Here is a 20,424-nt window from a genome sequence, read left to right on the forward strand (position 1 = left end):
GTGTGTTGATTTTGTATCTTTGCACTTTGCGGAACTAGTTTATTGTTTCCATATAAATGTTCTTACTATTCCCTTAATTTTTGCAGTGTCTGTTGTGACTTCTCCTATTTCATTTTTGGCCCTATTTTAGTTTTCTCCTTTTTCTCAGTGAGCCCAGCTAAAGGTTGTTTATTTTATCAAAGAACCAGCTTTTCATTATATTGGTCTGTAAGACTATCTTTCTGATTTCTATTTCATTTATTTCTGCTCCATTTTTTATTATTTCCTTCTTTTACTGACTTTTGGATTGTTTTGTTCTTTATCTAATTCCTTGAGATGAGAGGCAAGGTTATTTATCTGGGCTCTTTCTAGTATTTAATATGGGCCTGTATTGCTATACACTTCGCTCTTAATACTGCTTTTGCTTTGTCGCATACATTCGGAAAGTTTGTGTCTCATTATCATTTGTCTTGGAGTATTTTTTGATTTCTTCTTTGAGTTCCTCATTAACCTAGTAGTTGTTCACTTAGTGTATTTACAGTTCTTTCTCCACATGTTAAAGTGTTTCCCTATTTTCTTTTTGTAGTTAATTTGTAGTTTAGTACCTTTATTATTTTTTTTTAAGATTTATTTTTTATTTATACAGAAGCTGGGGTACAGGCCAGAGTCACGGGAGGGTGAGAGAATTCACAAGAGACAGAGCGGGATTCAGATCAGGCAGATGGACCGAAAGCACTGCTGAGTGGAGCAGCGGGCAAGACAGGAGAGGTCTGCCTCGCCATGTGGGATTCTCCCTGGCCAGCCGGGAATTGAACCGGCACTACAGAGGCTGCAGACAGCTTCGCAGCACTGCGCTCAAACGCTGTGCCAATGGGGAGGCCCCGTTTAGTACCTTTATGGTCAGAGAAGATACTTGGTATAATTTCTATCTTCATTAATTTGTAGATGTTTGTCTTGTGACCCAGTATGTGGTCAGTCCTGGAGAAAGACTCTGTGCACTTGAGAAAAATTTGTATTAAGACTTTTGGGGGGATGTAGTACCCTATTAATGCCTAATAGACCTGTGCTCTAGTTCTTTGCTTAGGGAGATTATGTTCTTATTTATTTGCTGTCTCTTTAATCTGTCCTTTGGTAAAAGTGGATGTTGAAGTCTCCAACTATATATGTATATAGTCTCCAACTATATATATATTATATTAATACATATATATATATATATTTCCCCTCTAATGTCTGCTTTTAATTTGATAGAAGTTGTCTGATGTATTTTGATGCTCCTTCATTTGGCGAGTATTGATGAGTGATATGTCTTCCTGATATATTGCTCCCTTGATCATGATATAGTGTCCATCAAATCTCATTACCTTTTTAACCTGGAAATTAATTTTATCTAATATAAGTATGGTTTTCTCTAGCTTTCTTTTGGTGCCATTTGCTTGTATAATTTTTTCCCCATCATTTTACTTTCTGTGTTTTTTCTTGGGGATTAGATGTATTTCTAGGAGGAAGCAGAAGGTTGAATTCTGTTTCATAATCCAACTTGATACTCTGTGTCTTTTTATTGGTTTGCTACATCTGTTGACACTTAGAATGATTATTGATATGTAAAGATCTGTTATTGTCATTTTGTTTCTAGCTTTGTAGTTCTGTTTTATTTATTTAGTTATTTGTGTTCATTCCTCCCTGGAGTAAATCATAAAGCTTCTTTTAATATTTCTTTGGGTTGGGGTATGCAGACTCCCTGAGATTTTCTTTGTCTGAAAAGTTCCTTATTTTTCTCTCATGCAGAAGGAGAGCTTTGCAGGGTAAGATATTCTTGGCTGGCCTTTTTTTTGTCTTGGAGTATTATGAATATGTCACTCCATTCTCCTCCTACCCATAGTGTTTGTTCAGAGAAATCCGATGTTAGTTTGATAGTATTTCTTTATAAGTTAACTGTTTCTTACCCCTCATCAGCTTCAAATCGTTTTCTTTGTCTTGGTCTCATGGATGTTTTAATATTATGTGTGGTGGAGTACTTTTCGTATTATCTAGGTAGCTTGGTGATCTTCTTGCTTTTTGTATTTGTGTATTTATCTCCTTCAGTTTTGGGAAGTTTTCTTTCTTTACACCTGTAATAATTTTTCAGTTACCTTCTCTTTTCCTTCTAGGATTACTATATTCTTATATTTCCTTTCCTCATGGTGTAAGATAACTGTTGAAGTGTTTCTTCTTTCTCTTTCCTTGTATCTCTTTTTCTACTTTGCTTCTTAACACTTTTTCATTTTGAGATTATTGATTGATTTTTCTATTTGATTATTCCTATTTACATGACTTTCTCCCAGAATTTTTTGGTGTGTCATGCAATTCTGTTATTTTAAAATTCAGTTTTGATCTTCTGTTTGTTTATTGTATTTTTCATAGTACTTAGTTCCTTTCCTGGGTTTTCTTGGTATTGTTTTGATTCTTTAATGTTCTTTTTTTCTTTTTGTTTTTCTGAGTATGTACTTTTTTCTTCTTTTAACCTTTTTAATTTTCTTATATTGTTCATTTTTGTACAGTATTTTGATTTCTCCTTCTGGTGTTGTCTCTGAATCTCTCACCACCATATTACCAGTGAACTGTCACCATAGTCCCTTGTGTTCATCCCTCCCATTTTGATCTCTTTCCCTCACCCTCCCTTACTATATTCCTCAGAGCTATAGTTTGCAAGTTTTGTCTCTTTTTTTTTAATACTTTGTTCAGCTTCCCCATATTCCTCCTATAAGTTACAACACCTGATATTTTTCTTTTTTTTAATTTCATTTTATTTTAGAGATAGTTTACATCATTCTTCCTTTTTGTACAATGCATGCTTTCTCCTCTCAGGTGTAGTCCCCACAAAATTCCCATGCACCATCACCATAGTAGTCCCTTGTATAAGAACACATCCCTTCCCCTGTTTTGATTCTTCTTCTCCCCCTCCCCTGCAGAGTGTCTTGTATTAATAGTTACCTGTTAATTTTTTAAAATTTATAATTTTTCTCCCTAAAATCCTTATGTGGTTCTGCTACATTCCTCCTATAAGTGAAACCATCCAATATTTTTCTTTTTCCTGCTAGTTTATTTCACTGAGCATAATTCCTTCTAGCATCATTAATGTTGCTGTGAATGCCATGAGTTTATCTTTTTGATTGCTGAATAGTATTCCATTGTATATATGTAACACATCTTATTGATCCAGTCATATGCTTTGGACAATTCAGTTGTTTCCATATCTTAGTTATTATCAGTAGTGCTGCAATGGACAAAAGAGTGCAGGCATCCTTTTGAATTAATGTTTTTGTGTCCTTTGGGTAGATTCCTAGGAGTGGAATTGCTGGGTCATGTGGAAGCTCCATTTTTAGTAGTTTGAGGGGCTTCCACACAGCTTTCCATAATGGTTGGGCCAGTTTGCATTCCCACCAGCAATGTAGGAGAGTTCCTTTTTCTCCACATCCTCGCATATATGTTATTCTTGCAAGCGTAAGGTGATATTTCATTGTGGTTTTGATTTGTATTTCCCTGATTTCAAGTGATGATAAACATTTTGTCAAATATTGTTGGCCACTGCACTTTCTCTTTGGAGAAGTATCTTTTTTGCTCTTCTGCCCATTTTTTGACTGATTGTTTACTTTGTTTTTGTTGAGTCATTTTAGCTCTTTATAGATCTTTTGATCAGACCCTTATCAGTAGTATTGTGTGCAAAAAAATTTCTCCCAATTCTCCAATCTTTGCTTTGGTTAATGTCTCTTTTGCTCTACAGAAGCTTTTTAATTTGATGTAGTCCCAGCTGTTCATCTTTTCCTTCACTTTCTTTGGTTTGGGGATGTGTCTTTAAAGATGTTACTGCGATGGGCCTCCCCGGTGGCGCAGCGGTTGAGCGCTGGGTTGCGAAGCTGCCCGCGGCCTCTGCGGCTCCGGTTCGATCCCCGGCTGCTCCCCGGCCACCGGAAGAGGGTCCCGCATGTCACGCAGACCTCTCCTGCCGCCCGCTGCTCCCCTCAGCAGTGTCCTTCGGTCCTTCTGCCTGCTCTGCTCCCCGCTCTGGCTCTGGTGAATTCTCTCACCCTCCTGTGCTTCTGACTGTACCCAGTGCTTGTATAAATGAATAAATAAATCTTAAAAAAAAAAAGATAAAATTAAAAAAAAAAAAAAGATGTTACTGCGTTGTATGTCATGTAATGTTTTGCCTACATTTTCTTCTATGTATTTTACAGTTTCAGGTCTTATGTTGGGCTTTTATGCATTTTGAGTTGGTTTTTGTGCATGATGTGAGGTAGTAGTGTAGCTTCATTTTTTGGCATGTAGCATCCAGTCTTCCCATCACCATTTATTGAACAAACTGTCCTTGTTCCATTGCATATTCTTTGTTCCTTTGCCAGAGGTTAGTTGTCCATAAATATGTGGGTTTATTTCTGGGTTTTCTAGTTGATTCCATTGGTCTGTGTGTCCATTTTTGTTCCAGTACCATACAGTATTAATAATCATGGCTTTGTAGTATAGTTTTAAGTTTGGGCATATGGTACCTCCATTCTTCTTCCTTTTGGTCAGGAGAGCTTTGGCTACTTGAGATTTTTTGATGTTCCATATGAATTTCATCAATATTTGTTCTCTCTTTTAAGGAATGTCATTGAAATTTTTTTCATATTTATATTACATTTATTATGGACATAATTTTTTTTTAGGATTTTTTTTTAGTTTTATTTTTTTAATTAATTTTTTTTACATAATTTGTGGACTTCTAGTGAGTCCTGGACCTGGGATGCAACGGTGAGGGAAATCATACATGGGGACTGTCATGTCCAGCATGCAGTAAATCTTTATTGTCTTAGTGCTTATTATATACTATTTTAATTGCAGCAGGTGTAACATCAAAGCATACCATATATTGATAACACATATGAATGATTAGTCTACTTTCTTACTATTATCTATTTACTTCAGACAGTAGGGTACCAGGTGGTTAGTTCTCACGCACATAATCTTATTGCCCCCTAGCTAGAGCTTGAGAAGTTCGCTCATTATTTTTGTTATTCTAAGACTGTGAAGATGTAGAGGCCTGACTCCACACAGGTCACTTTCCAGGCACTCAACACCAAGTCCTGTCACTCAGAGGTTTTCCTTCGAGACGCATGTGTTTTCACATGCCTTAGGGACTCAGGTCAAGGCCCTTCTGCTCACTGCATGGGGTCTCTCCCAACAATCATTGTTCGTTTTTAAACAATATTTGCTGCCCCCCACCCCCTCAGATGTAGTCCCCAAAGAGTTTCCTTCACCAATGCACCCATGCACCGTCACTTTAGTCCCCTGTGCTCCTCCCTCCCTCCCTCTGATCCCTCTCTCCCTCCTCCTCCCCTGCTGTATGTCTCTGATTTATAATTGTCTATTTTAGCTTTGTTGTGTTTTATACTGTTACTATTTTTTTACACTGATGTCTTATTTGGTTCCCCTATATTCCTGCTATAAATGAAACCATCCAATATTTTCTTTTTCCTTCTGACTTATTTCACTGAGCATAATTCCTTCTAGCTCCATCCACGTTGCTGTGAATGGCATGAGTTTATCTTTTTTGATTGCTGAGTAACATTCCATTGTGTATATATACCACATCTTGATCCAGTCATCTATTTTTAGGAATTTCGGTTTTTTCCAAGTTTTACCTGTTGTAAATAGTGCTGCAGTAAACATAGGGGTACAGGTGTTCTTTTGAATCAATATTTTTGTGTCCTTTGGGTAGACCCTAGTGGTGGATTTGCCAGGTCATATCGTAGCTCCATTTCCAGTATTCTGAGGAACCTCCAGACAGCTTTCCATAGTGGTTGGACCAGTTTGCACTCCCACCAGCAATGTAGGAGAGTTTCTTTTACACCACATCTTTGCCAACATTTGTTGTTGCTTGGTTTTTTTTGATATGTGCCATTCTTACTAGTGTAAGATGTGGTTTTGATTTGCATTTCCCTGATTATAAGGGATGTTGAACATTTTTTCATATGCCTGTTGGCCATTTGCATTTCCTCTTAGGAGAAATGTCTTTTAAGTTCTTCTCATGTCTTGACTGTTTATTTTGTTTTTTTGTTGAGTCGTGTGAGTTCTTTGTATAGGTTTGTGATCAGTCCCTTATCAGTTGTATGGAGTGCCAAGATTTTTTCCCAATCAGTGGGGTGTCTCCCTGTTTTGGTTAATGTCTCTTTTGCTGTGCAGAAGCTTTTCAGTTTGATGTAATCCCAGGTGTTTGTCTTTTCCTTGACTATCTTTGCTTTGGGTGGTGAGACTTTAATGATGTTACTGCAATGTATGTCTTGTAGTGTTTTACCTATATTTTCTTCTGTATATTTTATGGTTTCAGGTCTTATGTCCAGTTCTCTTATGCATTTTGAGTTGATTTTTATGCACAGTGAGAGGTAGTGGTCTAGTTTCATTCTTTTGCATGTGGTGGTCCAGTTTTCCCAGCATCATTTATTGAACAAACTGTCTGTATTCCATTTCATGTTCTTTGCTCCTTTGTCAAAGATCAGTTGTACACATAAGTGTGGTTTTATTTCTGGGCTCTCTATTTGGTTCCATTGGTCTGTGTGTCTGTTTTTGTTCCAGTACCAAACTGTTTTATTTATTTATTTATTTTAAAAAGACTTATTTATTTTATTTATACAAGCACTGGGTACAGTCAGAAGTGCGGGAGGGTGAGAGAATTCACCAGAGCCAGAGGGGAGAGCAGAGCAGGCAGTCTGACGAAGTACACTGCTGCGGGGAGCAGCGGGCGGCAGGATAGGTCTGCATGTCATGTGGGACCCTCACCTGGTGGCCGGAGATAGAACCGGTGCTGCAGAGGCTGCGGGCAGCTTCACAGCCCAGCGCTCAACCATTGCACCACCGGGGAGGCCCAGTACCAAACTGTTTTAATTATTATGGCTTTGTAGTATAGCTTGAAGTTTGGAAGTGTGATACCTTCTTTCTCCTTTGTTTTCCTCAGAAGGGCTTTGGCTATTTGTGGTTATTTTTTTTTTTTTTGGTGGTTCCATATGAATTTTATCAGTATTTGTTCTGTTTCTTGGAAGAGTGTCACTGAGATTTTTATTGGAATAGCATTAAATCTGTATATTGCTTTTGGTAGGATGGCCATTTTAATAATGTTAATTCTTTTAATCCATGTGCAGGGAATGTCTTGCCATATCTTTGTGTCTTCTTATATTTCTTTTAACAGTGTTTTATAATTTTCTTTGATTAGGTCTTTCACCTCCTTTGTTAGATTTATTACCAAGTATTTGATTTTTTTGTTTCCATTATAAGAGGGATGGTTTTCTCGATTTCTTCTTCAGATTGATCGTGTATAGGAAGGCTACTGATTTTTGTGTGTTGATTTTGTATGCTGCTACTTTACTGAACTGGTTGATTATTTTGAGTAGTTTTTCTGTGGAGTTTTTAGGTTTCTCTATGTATATTATTATATCATCTGCACATAGTGATAATTTCACTTCTTCTTTCCCTGTCTGGATTCCTTGTATGTCTTTCTCTTATTGCCCTGGCTAGGACCTCCAGTATTACATTGAAGAGCAGTGGTGAGAGAGGATATTCTTGTCTTGGTCCTGATCTTAAAGGAAAGGCCTTCAGCTTTTGCCATTGAGAATAATGTTGGCAGTGGGTTTGTCGTATATGGCTTTTATCATATTAAGGTATATGTTCCTTCTATCCCAAGAATTTCAAGGGCCTTCATCATAAATGGATGTCGGACTTTGTCAAATGCTCTCTCAGCATCTATTGATATGCTCATATGGTTTTTATTTTTCTTTTTGTTGATGTGTTGGATTACACTGATCGATTTTCATATGTTGAACCATCCTTGTGCCCCTTGATCGTGGTGTATTATCCCTTTGATGCATTGTTGGATTCTGTTGGCAAGGATTTTGTTGAGGATTTTTGCAGCAGTGTTCATTAGGGAGATTGGCCTGTAATTTTTTTTTTTTTTTTTTGTGCTGTCTTTGTTTGGTTTTGGTATTAGTGTAATATTGGCTTCATAGAATGTATTTGGTAGTATTCCTTCTTTTTCAATATTTTGAAAGAGTTTGTGTAGGATAGGCACTAATACACTGCTGAATGTTTAGTAGAATTCATTTGTGAAGCCATCTGGACCTGGGCTTATGTTTTTGGGGATTGCTTTGATTGCTGCCTCAATTTTGCTGTTGTTTTAGGTGTTCTCTTTCTTCTTTGTCCAGCTTTGGATGATTATATCTTTCTAGGAATTTATCCATCTCTCTTCTTGGTTGTTGAATTTGTTTACATATAGGTGTTCATAGTAATCTCTGATTATTCTTTTGATTTCTACTGAGTCTGTTGTGATTTCTCCTCTTTCATTTGTAATCCTATTTATATGGATTTTCTCCCATTTTTTCTTTGTGATTCTGGCCAGATGTTTGTCTATTTTGTTCATTTTTTCAAAGAACCAACTTTTGGTTTCATTGATCTTTTGAGGTTTTTTTTTTTTTAATTTCCATTTTGTTTATTTCTGGTTTGATTTTTCTTATTTCCTTTCTTCTACTGGCTTTTAGATTTTTTTGTTCTTTTTCTAGCTCTGTGAGATGTTTGATTAGGTTGTTTCTTTGAGTTCTTTCTTGTTTCTCAATGTGAGCCTGTATTGCTATATATTTTCCCCTTATTACTGCTTTTGCTGCATCCCATGCACTTAGGAAATTGGTGTCTTCCTTATCATTCAACTCAAAGTATTGCTTAATTTCTTCTTTGATCTCCTCATTAATCCAGCGTTGTTCCAGTAGTGTGGATTTCAATCTCCATGAGGTGGGATGGTTCCTTGTCTTCTTTTCATGATTTATTTCTAGTTTGATGCCTTCATGGTCAGAGAAGGTGGTTGGTATGATTTCAATCTTGGTGTATTTGTTGATATTTGTCTTGTGTCCCAGTATGTGACAAATCCTGGAGAAATCCGTGTGCACTTGAGAAAAATGTGTACTCAGATTTTTTTGGGTGTAGTGATCTGTAGATGTCTGTTAAGCCCATGATGTCTAGATCCTTATTTAGAGCTTTAATGTCCTTACTTATTTTTTGTCTCATTGATCTATTCATTGTTGATAGTGGTGTGTTGAAGTCTCCTACTACATATGTGTTTTCTCTGATGTCTGTTTTCAGAGATGATAATAGTTGTCTGATAAATTTTGGTGCTCCTTCATTTGGTGAGTATATGTTAATGCACGTTATTTGTTGTTGAAATATTGTCCCCTTAATCATAATGTAGTGACTGTCTTGGTCTCTTTTTACCTTTTTGAGTTTGAAATCTGTTTTATCTGATATAAGTATAGCTGTTCCTGCCTTCTTTTTTGGTCCATTTACTTGTAGTATTGTTTTCCATCCTTTCAGTCTATTTTTATCTTTTGTAGTTAAATGAGTTTCTGGAGACAGCAAAAGGTTGGGTTTTGTTTCTTAATCCAGCCTGCAACTCTGTGTCTCTTTATTGAAGAGTTTAGTCCATTTACATTTAGAGTTAATATTGATATGTTAGCGTCTCTATTTGCTATTTTTTTGTCTTTTCTCTGGTTTTATTTATTTATTTATATTTAGATTTTATTTTTATTTTTTGTCTTGTTTTCCTCTGTTGGTTCTGGCATAAGACTCCTTGTAGTACTTTTGGGAGGGAGGTTTTAGTCATAATGAAATTCCGGAGTTTCTCTTTGTCTGGGAAGGTCCTTATTCTTTCTTCATAGAGGAAGGAAAACTTTGAGGGATAGAGGGTTCTTGGTTGGCATTTGTTGTTATGGAGTCTGTTGGCTATGTTCCTCCACTCTTTCCTTGCCCATAGTGTTTCTTCGAAGAAGTCTGTTGTCAGCCTGATTTGTTTTCCTTTGTATAGTATCTGTTTCTTCCCTTTTGTCAGCTTCTTTATTTTTTCCTTGTCTTGGATTCTTGGGAGCTTCACTATTATGTTTCTTGCTGTACTTTTCCTTTCATCATGGAAGTTTGGTGTTCTTCTTGTTTCTTGTATGTCTATTTTCAGCTCTTTCTTCATGTTTGGGAAGTTCTCTTCAATTATTTCCTTGAATATTTTCTCTGTTCCTATGTCTCCTCTCCTTCTGGGATTCCTATAACTCTTATATTTCCTTTCCTCATGGAGTCAGTTAGTTCCCCAAGCCTTTCTTCATTCTTTTTCATTCGTACGTCTCTTTCCTTTTCTGTTTTGGTTCCTTTTATTTTTGTGTCTTTGAGAGTACTTATTCGTTCTTTCATTTCATCTCTTCTGCTTTCACTGCTTTTTCCAGAGTTCTTTAGCTCCTCCATTAATCCTTTGATCTCCTGCGTTTCTTTCACTTCCCTCTTTAGGGACTCAATTTCATTCTGATTGTTGATTATTTTTCCCTTATCATTGTTTTCCTTTATGACTTCTTTAAGTTTTTTAATCACAGCAATTTTAAATTTTCTTTCTGGAAGTCTCAGAAGTTCTTCCCAGTCACTGTTGTTGCAGTCTGGTGGGGATTTTCTTTTTGTGGTGTATCTTTTCCCTGAGGACTTGCTTGGTTGCTTTTAATTTTTCTTCTCTCTGCTGCTTGTTTTCTAATTTGTCCTATGCGTTGGGACACTGTGTTGCTGGTACTGGCCTGCATCTTTTTGGTGTGCTCTTCCTGGGATGTAGGAAACTGGTGGTTCGATCAAGTCAAATACTGTTATGCCAGAAGTCCAGTAGGGCAGTGGGAATATGTTAATGGTCACTGTCACAGAGAATTTCCTCCTTCTGTATTTGTTTAATTCCAATGGTATGTCTTGAGATCCCACAGAATGCCCTGAAGGTGGTGTGGCTGGATCACTCGCTGGGCTCCAAATCACTGGATCCCCCTCTGAGCTCCAACTCCCTGCCAAATAGGGCCTGGCGTGTGGGGGCTTTTCAGCTCACCTCTGGTTGTGGGGGCAGCCCTTTCCCAGTTCCAAGCAGTCTCGGTTGACCCAAAGATCCCTATTCTAAAATGGCAAGTCAGAAGGGCACGTCCCTGCGCCTGCGGTCTGCCCCGATGGTGGCCAGATCCCCCTCTGGGCTCCTACTGATGGCCAGACAGGGCCTGGGGGGGGCTTTTCAACTTTTTTTTTTTTTATGGGAGGACTTAACTCTCAGTGTTTCTCCTCTGCCATGTTGATCCTCAGAGTCTCCCCAGGATGGCCATTTTATAATGTTAATTCTTCCAATCCATGAGCAGGGGATGTCTTCCCATTTCTTTGTATACTCTTCCATTTCTTTTAACAGTGTTTTATAATTTTCGTTGTATAGGTCCTTCTTCTCTGCATTAGGTTTATTGCCAAATAGTTGATTTTTTTTGTTTCAATTATAAAAGGGATGGTTTTCTTGATTTCTTCTTCAGATTGGTTGTTTGCATATAGGAAGGCTACTGATTTCTGTGTGTTGATTTTGTATCCTGCTACATTACTAAACTGGTTGATTGTTTTGATCAGTTTTTCTGTGGAAATTTTAGGGTTCTCTATGTATATTATCATGTCGCCTGCAAAAATCGATGGTTTTACTTCTTTCCCTATTTGGATTCCTTGTGTGTTTTTCTCTTGTCTTATTGCTCTGGCTAGGATTTCCAGTATTATATTGAAAAGCAGTGGTGAGAGTGGACCTCCGGTGGCCGGGGAGCAGCCGGGGATTGAACCAGCACTGAAGAAGCTGCTGGCAGCTTCGCAACCCAGCGCTCAACCACTGCGACACCAGGGAGGCGCTCTTTTTATATTTATTGACACCTTCCTTTTATATTTTTTGGTTTCATTTTGCTGCATTTTATTACTTCCACTGATACTTGTTTTGAAGATTATATTGAGGTGTTTGTACTTGTGACCTATTGAACAAATGATATGATCTCAAACTCACTCTAATGGTTCATATTTTTACTCTCCTCCAGTTCTCTGTCTTATATAATTTTCATTTTTTTAAACTTCTAGATGAAATTTGTTGTTGTTTTATAATAATCTTCTTAGCATTTCTTTCAAGGCCAGGTTGATGGTGATGTATTGATTCAATTTTTGTTTTTCTTTAAAGCTCCTTATCCCTTCTTCAGTCTTGTATGGTAGTCTGTTGGATAAAGTATTCTCAGTTGGAAATCTTGTTTTTTTAGGGTTTTAAATGTTTCCTGCAACTCCCTTTTTGCCTTCAAGGTTTACAACATGAAGTCTGCAGGTGGTTTAATAGGTGTTTCAGTGTATGTAACTCTTCTTTATCTGAATGATTTTAGTGTCCTTTCTTTGACACTGGTTTTAAGCAGTTTGATTTTAATATGTCTTGGGTTATACCCACTTTTATTATTTCATTTGGGACTCTGAACTTCTTGGATCAGGATATTTGGTTTATTTTTCATGTTAGAGAGATTTTTGATATTATTTGTTAAACAAAAGTACTATGCCTTTCTCTCTCTTGTGTCCTGAGGCCTCTATCATATGGATATTGCTTCTCTTTAAATATTCTCAAAAAGCTGCCTTCATTCTTTATGATTCTGGTTTCACTTGAATGATCTATTTGTGTGGATTCTATCAGTGTACATTCAAACTTGATGGTCCTGTTATCCACTTGAGTTTCTGTACCATTGCTGCCCTGTACAGTATTTTTTAAAATTATTGTAATGTTTACCTCTGTTAGTTATGTTTGAAACCTTTGTGTATTTCTCTATCCTTATTCCATTCATTTCATTCCTGCCTTTATTCTTCTGCTATTTTGTTATTTTGACAAGAATGTTGATTACTATAAACTTAAACTCCTTATCAGGCAGGTTATACAGTTCTACTGGATCAAGACTTCTCAGGGCTTTTTGTTCTGTCATATGTGGTAGATTCCTGTGTTTCTTCACTTTGTTTTTACTGTTTGGGATAAGGAGCTTTCTTTTCCTATTTTGATGAATTGGCTCTATTTTACAGATGGCACTATATAATCTTAGGTTGTTAATGTGGGATCCTCAGGTGCCTGTTGCTTCTTTGACCGACTCTTCTGCACTGTTCAGATGACCAAAGTCCTAGTTTCAACAGGGGGAATAGGACATAGGAGCTTGGGTGTTGGGGCACCTGTAGGTTGTTGCTGGTGAGTACCACAAATCAAAGCCTCCTAGGGTGCTCAGGTACCCAACCTGAGCTGGGTGGGGGGATCTAAAGTGAACAACTCTCCTGGGCTAATTCCTCAGTTAAAGTGTCCCAAATAATCTGGTGCTGCTAGCTTCAACCTCTCAGCTGTTGTTCAGCTCTGGTATATGGGTTCTTTGACCAGTTAATAGTGGTAGCACTAAGAGGGCTTTATTTTGGAACAGAGTCATGGTGAAGGTTAATTTCCTTTGCTTTTTGAGTACAGAACCTTCCCTAGGATCCTTGCACCTGTCACTAGGACCCTATTTGGGTAAGATTACTGTGAGGAAAGTAGTAGGTTTTTTTCCTCCTACTTTTTACCACTTGGTTACATGCAAAGGATATAAATGTTGTCTTTAACACTCCACTGCTGGTATGTATCAATAGCACTTTTCATTTTCTATTAGCAAACCATTCCTCCAACTTAATTTGTTGGATTTTTAAAATTTCATTATTTAGTTATTTATTCAGTACATATGTTGACCTCTAAGTCAGGTCAGGTCAGATGTTGACCTATAAGTCTTTCAAGCTGTGCTTATGAATTCAAAAAGTGATGAATGCAGTTCTATTTTTATGTTTTTTTATAGCTGTTGACTTATTTATCTGAAATTAAGTCCTGTATTCAAAACTGAGTTTTACAAAAGTATTTAACTATTTTAAAAATATTTAATAAACATTGTACAAAGCTAAAACTCATACAAGGCAATTACTGATAATAGTGATTTGCATCTTAAAAAGCATTTTATACTTTATTTTGTTGAGTTCATAATAGTATCAACATAGCTTTCAGTTTTCACCATGGCAAAACTTACTGTGGCACTTATTCATCACCCTTTGCAGACATTCTTAGAGGTCAAATTGCTTAATCAAAGTCTATACACAGTTTTAAGGCTTTTGATACAAAGTTGCCAGGTGCCAGTTATTTTCTTCTAGTAATGTTGATTATTTTTACTGTGTTTATTTTGTGAATTGATCGCTTTTGTGTTTTGCTCATTATTAATAATATTAGGTTCATCTTTTTCTTATTAATCTGTAAGTGCTCTTTGTTTAGTAAAATACTTATCTTTTCCAAGTATACAAAAGATTTCTTTCTCTGCTCCCATTCCCAAGTTTGACATTTCCCTTTTGTTGTGGTTTGTTTTATTTTTTAGAGCTTTGGTTTGCCTTATCGTTATTTTAATTTTTTTACATAAACATTTAAATTTTTATGTTGTAAATTTTTAAAATCATTTCTCTTGGGAATCTTCCTTTTGCTTTTATGCTTAAAAGTTCTTTCCAAAACAGTGATTATGTAAATTTTTATTAACACTCACATCAAAATTTTTTCTTAAATTTTTATTGCAATGGAATTGTTTTATAATTCTAAAATTTAGTGTTTTGTTTTTTTTTTTTTTTTTTTAAATTTTTTTTTTCTTTTTTATAGAGGCATGCTTTTATTTATTTGTTTGCTGGTTTGTTTGTTTGTTTTGTTTATACATGCACTGGGTACAGTCAGAAGCGCGGGAGGGTGAGAGAATTCACCAGAGCCAGAGCGGGGAGCAGAGCAGGCAGAAGGACCGAAGTACACTGCTGAGGGGAGCAGCGGGCGGCAGGAGAGGTCTGCACGCCATGTGGGACCCTCCTCTGGTGGCCGGGGAGCAGCCGGGGATCGAACCGGCGCCGCAGAGGCCGCGCGCAGCTCCGCAACCCAGCGCTCAACCGCTGCGCCACCGGGGAGGCCCAATTTAGTGTTTTTTAAAAGTTTATTACCCCAAAATTTCTTATTCCTAATTTTTTCACTGTTTACCTTTATGAACATACTGAAGAAATGACTAGCCCTTTCAAACATGGAATTTCTTTCTGCTAAATGTTGACTAATAGAAGTTTGATATTAAGAAATAATCTCATCTTTCACTTACATAGTTCAACAAAAGTGGATAGATTTTCAAATGATGATGTATTTGTCTCAAAGTTATAAGGATGGAAAGAATTAAAATTCAAGCCATTATTTATAATTACCCCACATAGTCTGATTTAATTTCATTTTACATTTTTTAGCTGCTGTCTAACAGAGGGCACTGGCAATTTGTTTTACAGAATCCTTGCAACCCTTCCTGGAAGCCTGTAGCAACACTTTGTTTTTTCGTACTTGCTCTGTGCTTCTTCGAACCCCTAAGCTTGATCTTCAAATACTAGAAAAGCTCAGTATTATTCTGCAGAAACTTTCTAAAATCAAGTAAGAATTTCTCATTTGTAACATTTTTTTTAAAAGATTTATTTATTTATTTATTTATACAAGCACTGGGTACAGTCAGAAGCGCGGAGGATGAGAGAATTCACCAGAGCCAGAGGGGAGAGCAGAGCAGGCAGACTGATGAAGTACACTGCTGAGGGGAGCAGCGGGTGGCAGGAGAGGTCTGCACACCATGTGGGACCCTTGCCGGTGGCCAGGGATTGAACTGGCACTGCAGAGGCTGCGGGCAGCTTCGCAACCCAGCGCTCAACTGCTGCGCCACCAGGGAGGCCCTATTTGTAACATTTTATTAAAGATCTTATTGTGATAAAGACTTTTCTGAACGTTTACTAGTTCAACTTTATTAAGTAAAAACCTCCAACAAACATGTAGAAAATTGAAAACCATGTTTGGTAATAGAATTGGAGTGTTAATCTCAGAATGTTTTGTTTCTGTAGTTCAGTTCTGCTAAGTGACCTTTAAATACCACAAACAGTATGGAAAACTAAAAGCAATTTTTAGCAGCCAACTGATAGTATGATAACAAATCATGGCATTCTGGTATTCTGTAAGACCACAGATGAAAATAAAAAAGATAATAAAAACATATTATGCAGATCCTATTCATATACTGAAGTGAGTATAGAGAACAGGAATGAGACAGGCAGAAAAAATTTACAATGATGTTAGTAAATGGTTTGTTTTAGGAAACTGTTATTGGATTTCAAATTGAGGTCTTTCTTTTCATATTTCTGATTCTTTCCCCTGCCACAAACACTGGTATGACTAGTTTTTAAATTATAAATAAAGGCATAGATTTTAAGCTATATTTTCCTTAAATCTTGGTATAGTCTGTTTCTTTTGAGGGGAATTTGAATTTTTTATATCTCATTTTTATAACAGTAGAATTTTGGTTTGGTTCACCTCCTTTTGAGACTTTTGATACAAATTTGCCAAATTCCAATTATTTTAGTCCTATTAAGATTGAATATTTATTCATTTTTCCCTCATCTGTGCTTTCCATGGGAGTGAATTAAGCATTTTACCAGTCCTTGGTATATTTGAATAGTAAAATTATTTGAGGTTGTGTGATAGTGGGTTTATTCTGTTTGGTACCTAGCACACTGTAGTAAATTATTGTCAAACTATAACCTCATATTCAACTACCAAATTACTAGTTTTGGTCTCTCATAAGTTAAACTACTTAATTCATTGTCTTCATTGACTATGCCATGATTGTCTTGATTTGTAATCACTATATACTCAGTGAGGTCTGTTGTGTCATAGAGCTGTTTAGGATTAATTTTTTCCTAATTTTAAATTTGTGACATTTTTTTCTTAAGCAGTCTCAAAGTGCAAGTATATCCTTGAGCTAAAGTGATATTTTTTGTGACTTATGTTCATATTAAACTTAAAGAACTAAGACAAAGCTTGAACGAGAGAATTGAGAATGGTTGATATTCAAGGAAGTCTTAAAGCAAACTTTCAAAACCACAAAAATGTAAATCCTTTTATGTCAGATGGGTGGTTATATAAAGCTACTTGATAGTTTTTCGCAAGAGGTAAATAAGTGTAGACAAGGAAGTAGGAAATATGTTACCAGATATAATTCTGATTGAAAATGAAATCACTGACTGGTTATTAGAAAGGATGGTTGAAAGTTCTTTTGCAACAAAGTCAAAAGGTAAACCAGTAGTCTGCTACTTTAAAAATCCAATCTTACTTAAAAGAAGATAATCAAGTATTTGACTTTCTTGCTATGAGAAAAACACTCTATAGTTTAGTAATGATAAAACAGGGTGCAGTTTTCAGGATTATAAAACATTTTATTTTTTCCTTGAATACTTGAATCCTTTAGGCCTACTTTATGAACTTCCCTTTGTCATGGCATCCTTTAGTTACCTATTTCCCCACTATTTCTGAAAGCAGCTGCCATTCGCCCACATTTATACATAAGTTAGCACTCAATGTCACTACAGATGAACTTGCTAAGTGTGTGTAATTTAACTAATGTAACTCATTTTCTTACAGGAGTAATAAGAAGCTTTTTGAACTTTTTACAATTCATCTGATGCTTCAAGAAATACAAAGGACAACACATCCAGAGCATGCCTTTCTCTGTATTAACCTAAATTCAACTTTGTTCAATTTGGGTTTAACAAAATGCAATAACCTGGTCTCTAATGCAAGCCCTTAGACTGGCTTATTATTCTCAATATATTTGTGTTGCTTATTTGTAAGACTGTAAAAATCACCAAATTAACTAAAAATCTACCAAGTAAAGTTATTAGTAGCATCATTTATCATGAAAAGTAGAATTTTTTTAGCTTTTAAAATGAAATCTATAGAAACTATGAAATTTTTGGAATTTTTATTTCAACTAAGATAGTGCTAAATGTACAGGATGGATTTTCCAGAATTAATAATACTGGGGTTAATTTTTGTAAAAAGTTTTAGGAAAGTTCTTCAAATTATGTGATTACTTGGAATAAAATTGGTATTTATGTGGGAACAGGGTTAGATCATGTTGTCATTCTGTTTTCGTAATATATTAGAAATCTCCCCTTTTAGATACAGAAATACATAAATTTTTTAAATGTGATTTTTAATTTTGGAAGTTCGTACCTTCCAGAATATTGTTTGCTGCATTTTAAAATTATTTAAAGCTGCTGTGTTGTTGTTCCCAAACCCTTAATCCTGCCAAGGCCAGTCTAGTTCTGAAAGTACTTTCATGATCCCAGATCTAGAGGCTGTAAGGAGAGACTACTGTATCCCTGAGAGCAAGAGCATGGTGTCCATATCTGCTTCTTCAGACAGGGCTGGTAAGGTTGCCTTACCCCCACAAAGTGGTAACCCTGAAGGAAGTCCTTGCGGGGATATCTTATCTGATGGGGGGTAGGGTAGGATTCAGGATTGCCCTCCCAGATTTCAGGCCAAAGCAGTCATCTTTAGCCCCAGGAGGAATCAGGCTGTCAAAGTATTCTTGTAGCTTGTGTTCACCCTGGAAGCTATGAGAGATGTTCTCTCTTAGCCTTAGATATCTCTGCGTATGTCTACTTGTAAAACCAGGCTAGAAGCAGGGTTCCAGCCAAAGTCCTGGCAGATGGAGCACCACAGTCAGGCCCAAAATCAGCACCTACGTAGGCACACTGGCTGGATTGGGTTCCCAATGCTGAGTGAGAACATGCATAGGTTGACGTATCCTCCAACCTGGCCTGGAGCTTCAGGCTTTACCTTCTTTAGAAGCATCTCTTTGTAGGAACCAGGGAGGCCTCCAAGTACGTGGAAGCACAGACAGGTGTACCCCACCAGTATAGGCCACTGCATCTGGCATGCTCCTTCTTACACTTCTGTACTGAAATCTTTTCAGCCTTTCTCTGGTACTCTGGCAGGTCAGTTTTGAGTCACCATAGTGCATGAAAACTTAACTCCTAGAATCTGAATCACCTCCTCCAGCTTCTTGGCCTTCCCAGTGACAAACATGATCTTCCTGGCCACAGAGGTTGCCATGGTGAGCCCCTGGTTACCCTGATAGACCCCCTGGAAGCCCTTTTCTCAGAAGAACATAATTTTTAACTGCCATCTTCATATCACAAGTTTTTTATGTACTCTAGATTCACTTTTTTTTTCAGTTATGCTGTTCATGGGGTACTTTAGGGCAAGAAATCTTCCAGAGTTGCTGACTACTTGTTTACATTTACATGGAGGTGGGATTTGAATTCACACCATGTTGGTGGCAAAAACAGGTAGAGAATCTGGTTGAAAGCAGCCCTGGACCTATTATCCTCAGGAGCCAATTGAGGAATCTCAATAATTACAAGTTTCCTTAAATGCAATGCCAAGCAACACAAGCTTACAACAAACATGCATTCTGCTATAAGCCATTATACGTGAGTGCAGAAATTATAAACAGAATGGACTCACAATTGAGATATCATAATAAAACACAAATTATATCCAAAGGTTTAGGGAAATATAATTAAAGATATAATGAAGAAACAAGACATTTTAACAAAATTGGATGAGAAATGTTTGTAAATTCACTTGATGAAAATGTTGATATAAGAAATTCAGTGGATACAGTTAAAAAGAAAATCAATCATAGAAAATGCACAAAATGCTCACAGAGAAACAAAGTGCAGAAAAATCCAAAAGATTATATTACATATAATGTAATATGAGGATGAGGATGAGACATAAAGTGGGTTTGATATACATGTAAATGGGTTCCCGATGGCAGGAGTAAAGCAGAAAGAATTGAAAAAATGACTAAGAAAAAATTGAGAACTGATGAAACAAAATGAATTAAAAGCAAGAGAGAGAAATCTAGGTCTTAAAAACATCAGATTGAAGTAAATTAACACCAAAGACAGAATAGAAGTTTAAAAGCAATCCAAGAGAGAAGACAGATGACTCTCAACAGCAATTGATCTAGTGAAGAGTGGAAGATCTTCAATGGACAGAAAAACAGCAACTGTCAATTTTCATACTCTTCAAAATGTCTTTCTCAGGTATAAAAGGAATCTAAATTTGGAAAGAAAGCTATCATTGTTTGCAGATGACATGATAATATACAGATAGAGCCCTCTGATTCCATGGGAAAAAAACCTGCTAATCAGTTTAGCAAAGTGTCAGGGTATAAAAACAAAACACACAAATCAGTTGTCTTCCTATACACTGACAATGAGATAGAAGAGGAAGAAATTAAGAAAGTGATCCCATTTACTATTACACCAAAAAAAAAAAATCATAGTAATAACCTAACAGAGGTAAAAGAGCCATATAAAGAAAACTAAGACATTGAAATGAAAAGACATGAAGACAATAGAAAACAATAGAAAAATGTTGATTGGAAGAATGAACATTTGTCTAAGTGGCCATTCTACCCAAAGAAATATACAGATTTGAACAAGTAAATTGACTTGGGATCAACATGGCAGCAGGGAAATGCTACCAGTAAGTCCTCCCATAAAAAATAAAGTTAATAGGGAGGAAAAGCGGCAGGTCTCTGCGAAAACCAGAACACGGAAGATAAACAGGCGACTGTGGCAAACTGCCCAAAGAGGAAAGTTGCCATAAAAGAGGACAAAAAGAGAGGAAAGCTCAGAACCCTGCTACCCTTCCCCACCCACAAAGCCGGC

At 36.6% G+C, this 20,424-nt stretch overlaps 1 protein-coding gene across 7 annotated transcripts in view; it reads left to right on the forward strand.

Annotated features, from left to right (window-relative positions):
- CCDC138 (coiled-coil domain containing 138) overlaps positions 1-17,480 on the forward strand; it is a gene marked incomplete at both ends in the record, with an annotated part of 133,592 nt that extends 116,112 nt beyond the window's left edge. For 4 of the 7 annotated variants that reach the window (XM_084236033.1, XM_084236034.1, XM_084236035.1 and 1 more), the window contains 2 exons: positions 15,148-15,286; positions 17,315-17,480. In XM_084236033.1, coding sequence (XP_084092159.1) covers positions 15,148-15,286; positions 17,315-17,480 — 305 coding nt within the window. Of the gene's footprint in view, positions 1-15,147; positions 15,287-17,314 lie in introns of those variants that run through there. The other 3 variants (XM_084236037.1, XM_084236038.1, XM_084236039.1) reach the window with 2 other exon arrangements.
- Between the last annotated feature and the right edge of the window lie 2,944 nt (positions 17,481-20,424).

This window comes from Talpa europaea (assembly GCF_964194135.1).
Source record: "Talpa europaea genome assembly, chromosome: 6".
Taxonomy (NCBI): Eukaryota; Metazoa; Chordata; class Mammalia; order Eulipotyphla; family Talpidae; genus Talpa; species Talpa europaea.